This window comes from Phasianus colchicus, chromosome 14 (assembly GCF_987193195.1).
Source record: "Phasianus colchicus chromosome 14, bPhaCol1.hap1.1, whole genome shotgun sequence".
NCBI classification, from domain to species: Eukaryota; Metazoa; Chordata; class Aves; order Galliformes; family Phasianidae; genus Phasianus; species Phasianus colchicus.
The window spans coordinates 8,847,262-8,855,671 of record NC_143449.1 but is presented as its reverse complement, the minus strand read 5'-3'; the positions used below and the strand labels follow the sequence as shown (position 1 = coordinate 8,855,671).

Sequence of the window (8,410 nt, the reverse complement as noted above, 5' to 3'; positions counted from 1 at the left end):
TTTATTTTTCCCTCGTTTCGTTCGAAGTTTTAAACAGTGTCTTAAAAAAGTTTTAAAGGTGCGAGTGTGAGGGCACAGAGCTTTCCTCCTGAGCTCTGACGGAAAGGCCAAGCGATCACACCCAGGATTTCTCGTAATTATGCCTTGTTTGGTTTGGGTTGGTGTTTTATGTTTTGGCTTTTTTTTGCAATTATGCCCAGTTCACGTTTGTCTTTTTTGTGGATTCCTTTTTCTTTTGCAATTACGGCCAGGTTGTTTTTGAAGTCATCCCTTTTTAAGGAGGGCAAAGAAAAAAAAAATATCAGGAGTGCCCAAAACTGGAAAACACAGGAATACAGATTGCCTCTCTAGCCAAAAAAGCCCCAACCCGTTTCCCCTGCGGCCCCGTTCCCCCAGCAGGCAGAGCTCTGCCCTTGCAGTGCGAGGGCTCCTGCCCCTTCTCCCAGACACGGAGGTCTCCTGGTGCACAGCTCTACCCGGGGGCTGAGCATCCCCAAACCGCAGCTGAGGGCAGCGCCCACCTCTCTGCACGGTCCCCAATCCTCCCCACATTCACCTCCCCTCAGGTGCAGCTGTTCTGGCTCAGAGGCTGTGGGGAGCCCCATGCAGGAGGATCCCCCGGGTTCCTTTTCTCCACCAGCAGCAGACAAAGCTCTGCAGGGCTGCCCGCTCCCCCGCTGAAACCCAAAACCACCTCTCCTGCCTTCTCCTTTCTCCTGCGGCCATCGAACCTTTCCAGGGAGCCCTTCAAAGCAGGCGGCTGCCCCTCCTCTTGCTAAACCAGTCCGGTGAGTGTGGGCAGGAGGCCCCCGGCCCCCCAGAACCACGAACCGAGGTGACCCCACAGCACGGGGCGACCCCACAGCCTGGGGGAGAAATGGGGCAACGTGGGGTCAACCGCTCGCCCCCCACCTGGAAGATCAGCACCCAGTTCCCATCAGGAAGCCAATGAGAAGAGCCGTGGTGAAGCCAACCTGAAGCCTAGATCCTTGCTGCTGTCCAGGCAGGGTCTGCAGGTGCTGTGGTCACCTCAGCACAGTGTTGGAAGGAGAGTGGGTCAGGATTGCTGTCTCAAGAAGGAACCAGGAGACATAGGGAAGGGTCTGGGGTCACTGAGCTTGGCTGGGCCCTGTTTCTTGCCCCAAGGAACAAGTCAATCCGAACATCTCTGGGGCTCACCTTGCCGTTGTAGAGGTGGGGACCAGAGGGGCTACTGACTGGCTGCAAGGAGGCATTGGGGCTTCCAGACAGATGGGGAAGTCACCTGTGAACATCACCAGGCTGAGATGTTTACCTGCAGCCTCCAGAGCACATCTTGGAGGCCTTCGGGTCCGTAAGCCTCACAGAGGAGGTCATGAGGCGTGTGTCCCCATGCATTGGGCACAGAGAAGGCCAGCAGCTCCCACAGAGACTCAGCAGGTCTAGGTGACCACCAGGCAGGTCCATGGGGACAGGGCAGCCCTGATGTCAGCCCACAGGTTGTGGTCCATGGCCAGCACACCACAGCACAGCTCAGGAAGGTGAGGGAGCTCCATGAGAACCCTGGGCTCAGGAGGGTTGGTGGAGTGAGGATGCTCAGAGCAATTAAAGGTGATTAGTGCCCTGAGGGGACAGGGGATGGGGCTGACAGAGACGGGATATTAAGGGAGGAGGTGGGAGCCCAGCAGGATCCAGGCACCCTCCTCAAGCACAAGGCCATGCCCAGCCTGCAGTGGGAAATGACGGAGCCGTGATGGGCAGCTGGGACAGGCAGTGTGGGGATGTGCATGTTGCATCCTTCATGTCTCCATCATTGGTGCAGTCAATTTCCCCTCCACATATCAGCTCTCCTCTTGGTGCACCTAAGCCAAGACGGGTTGCAGCTAAAGCACCCAATTTAGGTTTTTTTAGTTTTTTCCTTTTTTTAGACCGCTTGCTTTTCAATAAAACCTCAGAGGAGGAACTTGGAAACCCTGCAAAGGAGATGGTGAAGCCCAACCATGCTCATCCCCAGTGCTCAGTCTGCCGTTGCTGCAGCACAGACACACACCACCAGGCTCCTCTGCTTCCAATGTTATTCCCCTGTAGAAAAACGTCAAATGGTTTCATACAAATATCACAGCTCAGGAGTTTTAAATCCCATGGTTTAAAAAAAAAAAAAAGTCCCCACTCCTTCACCCCAAAGGGTTCCACCACCATCCCAGCTGTCCTGGGCAGATTTGCAGGGCAGACCTTTGCTGTGGGCCATCAGTGGTGCTGGCCCCCAAGCACTGTCCTTAGCTCCTGATCCGGGGCTGCGTGGGTCTCCCCAAGGCTGCAGGGAAGGATGTAGGGCTGTCCCCCACCACCAAGCATTCAGATCAGATGGGGAATGCTGCTCTGGGATAGGGAATGTGATGGGGACACACAGACACACATACACAGAGAGGAAAAGCCCCCAAGAGAGCCATGGAGCGAAGGGCTCTGCCTCCTCCCGAAGCTTTAGAGCAACTTTTTGAAGCTCCTCCCTTCAAGCGGCCCTGAGGGTCACAGTCCCCTCGCTCACCCCCCCCCCCCCACAGCCCCACACCCCGCTGCCCTCTCAGCACAGGAGCCGGGCCAACCCCACAAAAACAACAATTACAATTACAAAGAAAAGTGCGTGGCCACAGTCCGTAGGGAGGCTGATGCCTTTTTAACTTATAAATGGTTCAACTGTCCCATAGTCTCCGAAAACTGAAAGCCGGCGTGATCCCCCCCACCCCCCACCCCCCTTAGAACTCCATAAAATCACAGTTCCACGTTCCGCAAAGTTTCCCTTTTCCTGGCGGCGGTGCTCTTATGGGTGGGTCAGGGTTCTTTCTGTCCTCCCCCTTTTGTTTTTCCTTTCTCCCCGTCCCTCGGCACGGGACGAGGCAATGCAGGTGGGCTGGAAGGAGGCAGACACAAGGCTGGACGTCTCCCCACCTCGGCTGTGGCTGCGTCCGCACCGCCCGTGGGAAGGTGAGCGCGCAGGGCCAGGGGGGAGGCCGGGAGATCGCGGCGAGAGGAGCCTCCGGGCGTTGCCAGCGGGGAGGAGAGGTCCAGAAGAAGAGGAGCACGTCCCGGAGACCATCCCGCACCGGTGCAGGGCTCGCTCGCCGCCAGCCCCGCAGTCCCTCAGCCGCACGCAGGGAGCGAGGCTGCCTCCGTCTCCCCGCTCCCCGTGCTGGGCTCCTCACATCATGATGTGCCGCCGGCGGTGCAGGGCCAGGTGGTCGGAACGGGAGAAGCTGCGGTCGCAGTCCGAGCAGCGGAAGGGCTTGATGCCCGTGTGCTTGCGGAAATGCCGGGTCAGCTCATCGGAACGGGCGAACTTCCAGGTGCAGCCCTCCCAGGTGCACTTGTAGGGCTTCTCGCCTGCGGGGAGCGGGGGTCAGCACGGAAGCGGGTTGTGCCCAGCAGCCACCGCCCTCCAGCCCTCCTCGTCCGCCCTTCCGCGGCGTAGCACGAGCCGCGGGCGCCACCGGCTGGACGCCGTGCCACCTGGGGGCGTGCGTTAGGTGCAATACGGTACCGCACATAAAGGAGTGGCTCCCCGTTGTGGGCGTGCAGTAGGTGCAATACGGTAACGCCCCTAAAGCAATGGTTTCCCAGTATAGGTGTGCATTACGGTAACACCCCTTCACGCAGCGGTGCCCCAGCACGGCTGTGCGTCACGTGTGGCTGCCTATTAGCTGCACCACGGTAACACCCCTAAAACAGCTGTGCTGTAGCCTCGTTAGCTGCACCATGATCATAGATAGAATCACAGAGGTGTTGAGCTGGAAAGGACCTTAAGCCCATTTGGTCCCAACCCCTGCCATGGGCTGGTTGCTCCTCTCCAGCTCAGGGTCCCATCCCACTGGGCCCTGAGCACTTCCAGGGATGGGGCACCCACAGCTCTCTGGGCAGCTGTGCCAGGGCCTCACCACCCTGTGACTGAAGAATTACCACCCAATATCTAAACTAAGTTTCCCCTCTTTTAGTTTAAAACTGTTTCCGTTTGTCCTATTGCTATCAGATCATACAGAAAGTTGCTTATAAGCACTTTTCATGTACTGGAAGGCTGCAATGAGGTCCCACTGGAGCCTTCTCCAGTCTGACCGCCCCCAGCTCTCTCAGCCTTTCTTCATTGAGCTGCTCGAGTCCTCTGATCACCTTCACAGCCCTCCTCTGGACCTGCTCCTACAGCTTCACGTCTTTCCTGGTCTGCAGCCCTCAGTACAGTCCTGCAGATGGGGCCTCACAAGGGCAGAGCACAGGGGCTGCTCTCAAGCAGCTCTTCTCCCAGCCTGTGCACATACCTGGCATCGCCCGACCCAAACACAATATCTAGCCTTGGCCTCGTTGAACCTCATTAGGTTCCCACAGGCCCACTTTTCTAGCCTGTCAAGTCCGTCCGGCTGTCATTCCTTCCCCGAGCAGCAGTGCCCTCGTGCGGCTGTACGCTCCCGCGCATTAGGAGCGCTACGGTAACGCCCCCTAAACGCGGCGCCCGGTGTGGGCGTATATTAGGTGCCCTACGGTACCACCCCCGCGGCGGTGGCGCGCAGTGCGGGCGCGCATTAGGGGCACTACGGTACCCGCCCGGAGCGGCAGCACGGGGCGTAACGGCGCCGCGCCCCTCCACACCCCGACCCCTCCCGGCCCGCAGCTGGGGCTGCGCCGGGGCAGAGCGCCCCGTTAAAGCCCCCCCCCGAGCAGGGCACCGAGCCCCGCTGCCTCCCCCGACCCGCCCCCCCACGTACCCGTGTGTATCCGCCGGTGGGCCTTGAGATGAGAGCTCTTGGTGTACACCTTGTTGCAGCCCTCAAAGTCACACTGGTGGATCCGCCGCTTCTTCAGGTCGGGGGAGTCGGCGCGGGGCAGGCGCGGCGTGGCGGACCTGGGGAAGGGCGGAGGGATGGCTGTGAGTGGCGGCCCCCACCGGGCTGTCCGCCCCGGGGACGGGGATGGCACCCGCGGGCGCACTCACTCTCGCTGCAGGTCCTGGAAGGGCGCAGGGCCGCTCTCCGAGGCGCTGTCCTCGCTGTCACTCGGCATGTCCATGGGGTACATGGCGCCCGGGTCCATTTTCACTGCGGGGGTGGGAAAGAAAAGCTATTGAGGAGCAAGGAGGGACGGGGTGGGGGAGGCTGGTGAGCGAAGCGTGCGGACAGACATCACCGACCTCCCAGAAAAGCCACCGCGCCGCAGGGCTCAGCCCACCCCGCCACGACCCCACATCGATCTGGGGCAGAGAGGTGACCCCGTGCCGTGGGGGTTTGGCACAGGGCTATGGGGGATGGGGGGGGGAGGGGTGCAGCCTGAGGACACCTCTTCCTTCCCAAAACGGGGAACATCCAGGGCACCCCGCCCTCGGGGAATGGGGACACAGCGGGGACTGAAAGTGGAGCTGGGCGGGACGGGCAGGCAGGCAGCCAGCAGCACCTCCCTGTCCCCTGCTCAGCACAGGCGGATGGCCAGAGCTGGGCTGCCTCTGGGCTTCTGTTGTCCCATGCTGGGGCCTGGGGAGACCTTCTGGAGGTTAAGCTACCGATGGTCCTGGGGAGTCCTTGGGTGGAGAACTGGGTTCCCTGCAGGGGATGTGTCCTACCAGACGGGGACACATCTTACGGCTGTGTCAGGACCACGCCGGGCCCACAGAACAGGGGTCCCAAACACCTCGACAAGCCCCTTACCGGAGCCGGTGTTCTTGCCGTCGCCCCCGATGAGCGGGACGGTGATGGCGGTGACGCCATCGGTCGGCATGGTGGTGTAGACGACGGGCAGCGACTGCACGACCACGGGGATGGTCTGCAGGTTGCCCATCTTGCTGGGCAGGTTGACGGAAGGGATGGTGTGGATGACGTGCAGGATCTGCTGCCCGCCGCTGCCCTGCGACGATGCCAGGATGGAGCCGGGCGACAGCACGGCCGGGATGGCTGAGGTGGTGCCAAGCCCCGAGGACGCGATGGAGATGGTGGGCGCGGGGACCGGGGGGGCCACCAGCAGGGGCGAGGACTGCACGGGGGGCGGCGGCGGGGGGGCCTTGGACTTGTTGAGGGAGAGGTCGACGGGCTCAGCCTGGGGCTGGCTGCAGTCGGAGGCCAGCAGCTCCTCGGGGGGCTCCGTCTTGATGTCGGTCAGCAGCACGGGGGGCTCCAGCGGCGCCTCGGCCAGCAGCGAGGACGAGCTCATCCTGGGGGCCGCTTTGCCCCGCCCCGAGCCTCCCGCCTGCCAAAACTGGGGGGAGCAGGGGGGTGTCAGAGCGCTCTGCGCCCAGACGCCGCCCCGCTCATTCGCTAATTAACGCGTTCATCAATTCACCAACTCGCTGCTCACCATAACCCACTGCAGGGGGGGGGGAAACCGGCAGCCCCGCACCTGTTCCAACCGCTGCCCCCACGCGCCTTTGTGATGGAGGGGCGGGGCTGCAGGGGGCCGGGGGCGGGGCCAACACCCATCCACCCCACCCCGCTCCCCTCCCCCGCGCCTTAAAGGGGCCGCGCTGCCCTCAACCGACCCTCCCAACCCCCCCCACCGCACACACCCCTTCCTCTTAAAGGGGCCGCTCACCCGCCAGGCTCCGCGGGGGGGGCTCCTCCGCGAATGCGCGGCGCTCATCCCCTCGGCGGGCAGGATCATGCTCCCGGCCCGCGCCGCGCCGCTCCGTGCCGTGCCGTGCCGTGCCGTGCCGCGCGGGAGGTGCGAATAGCCTCACGGCTCCACCCTGGCTCGGCCCGGGGTGGAGCTCCTTAAAAGGGCCCGGCCGCGGCGGGCGAGCAGCAGGGAGGGGCTGCGGGCACGGCCCGGCCCCGCGGGCACCGCACGGAGCCGCCCCCTGCAACCGCCCCAACGGGCGCACGACCCCCGAACGCTGGGACCACCGCGGCGCACGACCCCTTCCCAGCCGGCCGACCCCCAGTTACGCACCTTGCTGCGGGCGCAGAGCGGCCCACGGCCCCGCACACCCACACCCACGCGTGTCCCCGCCCGGGCACGCCCGGTCCGCACACGCCCCGCACACGCGGAGCCGCCCAGCGCTCCTTTGGGGATGGGTGGGACGCGGGCAAGGACCCCTGGAGCTGGGCGCACTCACGGACCCCACAGCCACGGGAGGGCACAAAGGGCCGTCCCCTCCTTCGGGTCCCCCCGGCGCCGGCTCAGCGGTACACCGCACCCCGATTCGGGGTTGGGGTGTAGCGAGGCGTGCTCGGAGGGTCCCGCTGCCGATTTCCCACCGCGGGAACGGGAGGGGGAACTCAACGGGACCATAGGGTCTTATGGCGGGGAAGGAGGGGGCTCAGCCTCACCTATAGGGACCGGCTCCTATAGCACTCCTATAGCATCCATACATTCCCGCCCAAAAGGCACGAGGGAGGGGATCCACCCTGCCGTGCGACCCCGACGGAACGCTTCGGGGGGGGAATCACCCCTCCCGATCTCGTTTAGGTTCCTGCCCCCCCTCCCCGACAGCCGTGCCGGGGGGGGCCGAAGCGCCCCGGGGGAGGGTGGCCCGGCCACGCCCCCCCCAGGAATTTCCGCCCCGCCTCGCCCGCGGTGCCGGAGGTCGGGACGGAACCGGGAGGAGGGAGGGGTGGGGGAGGCACAGCCGGGGGTGAAAGAGGAGGAGGAGAGGGTCCCGTTCGCCCCACGGCGTCCCGCCGGGCTCTCTGGACCCAGCCCCGGGCATGGCCCTTTAAGAGCAAAGGGCGTGGGGGGGTGAGGTGGGGCGGGGCGCGCTCACGGCGACGTCGCGCCTCGCACCCCCGCCCCCCCCGCCCCGCTCTCCCCCGCTGTGACCTTCCCGGCGCGCGCCCCGCAGCGGGGCCGCTCTTAAAGGCGCCGCGGGCACAGCGGGGCCTTCCGTCACCCCCCGCGCAGAACCGCGCGCCCCCCCCCGCTTCCCCCCGCCCCGTTCACAAAATGGCCCCCACCGCACGCCCGGGCCCGCCCCCGGCCGCCGCCCCGAGAAGGCACCGAGCGGCACGGGCGGGACGTACCGGAGCCGGGCCGAGCCCCCCCGCGGGGCACGCGCTGCCCCTTTAAGACTCGGTGGAAGATGGAGGTGGCCTCACCGCCCCCCGCCCGCACGGCCCGGCCGCACTCACTTTGCCGCGCGCCTCCTCGCAGTGCATCGCCGCGCTGCCCGGGCCCCGGGCGGTGCCGGGCGGGGCGGGTGGGGCCGCGCCGCGCCCACGGGCGGGGAGGGGCGGGGCCGCGGCGAGGTACGCCCACACCCCACCCCATCCCCCAACACCGGGGCGCCCCCAAAAGTGACATCAGCGGCCGCGGCAGCCAATGGGCGGCTCCCCGCGCGGCCGCGTTACCGTGGAAACGGATGCGGGGTTCGGGGATGGGGCCGTGCCACGAGGGAGACCCCCCAAAACGTCGGGAGGCGGCAGCCGGGCCGAGCCGGGGCTTGGGAGCCTCGCAGCAGGGATGGCAG

At 64.9% G+C, this 8,410-nt stretch overlaps 1 protein-coding gene across 3 annotated transcripts; it reads right to left on the bottom strand.

Moving 5' to 3' along the window:
- Window positions 1–15: 15 nt before the first annotated feature.
- On the bottom strand, window positions 16–8,150 carry KLF8 (KLF transcription factor 8). 3 transcript variants are annotated; one of them, XM_090150186.1, is made up of 5 exons: window positions 8,073–8,150; window positions 5,661–6,204; window positions 4,955–5,057; window positions 4,728–4,864; window positions 16–3,357 (listed from the first exon to the last, which is right to left on the bottom strand). In XM_090150186.1, the coding sequence occupies exons 1-5, from the start codon at window positions 8,097–8,099 to the stop codon at window positions 3,176–3,178; spliced, it is 993 nt and encodes a 330-aa protein (XP_090006312.1). In that variant the 5' UTR covers window positions 8,100–8,150; the 3' UTR covers window positions 16–3,175. The 3 variants fall into 3 exon arrangements, with proteins under 3 accessions (XP_090006312.1, XP_031450266.1, XP_031450265.1); XM_031594406.2 differs by lacking the exon at window positions 8,073–8,150 and adding an exon at window positions 7,275–7,620; XM_031594405.2 differs by lacking the exon at window positions 8,073–8,150 and adding an exon at window positions 6,538–6,800.
- Window positions 8,151–8,410: the final 260 nt, after the last annotated feature.

Coding starts and splice junctions, on each gene's coding strand:
- KLF8 (XM_031594405.2), bottom strand. CDS start 6,606: ATGATCCTGCCCGCCGAGGGGATGAGCGCCGCGCATTCGCGGAGGAGC. Junction 6,205..6,537: donor CCCCCCGCGGAGCCTGGCGG/GTGAGCGGCCCC, acceptor TGCTCCCCCCAG/TTTTGGCAGGCGGGAGGCTC. Junction 5,058..5,660: donor CGGCAAGAACACCGGCTCCG/GTAAGGGGCTTG, acceptor CCACCCCCGCAG/TGAAAATGGACCCGGGCGCC.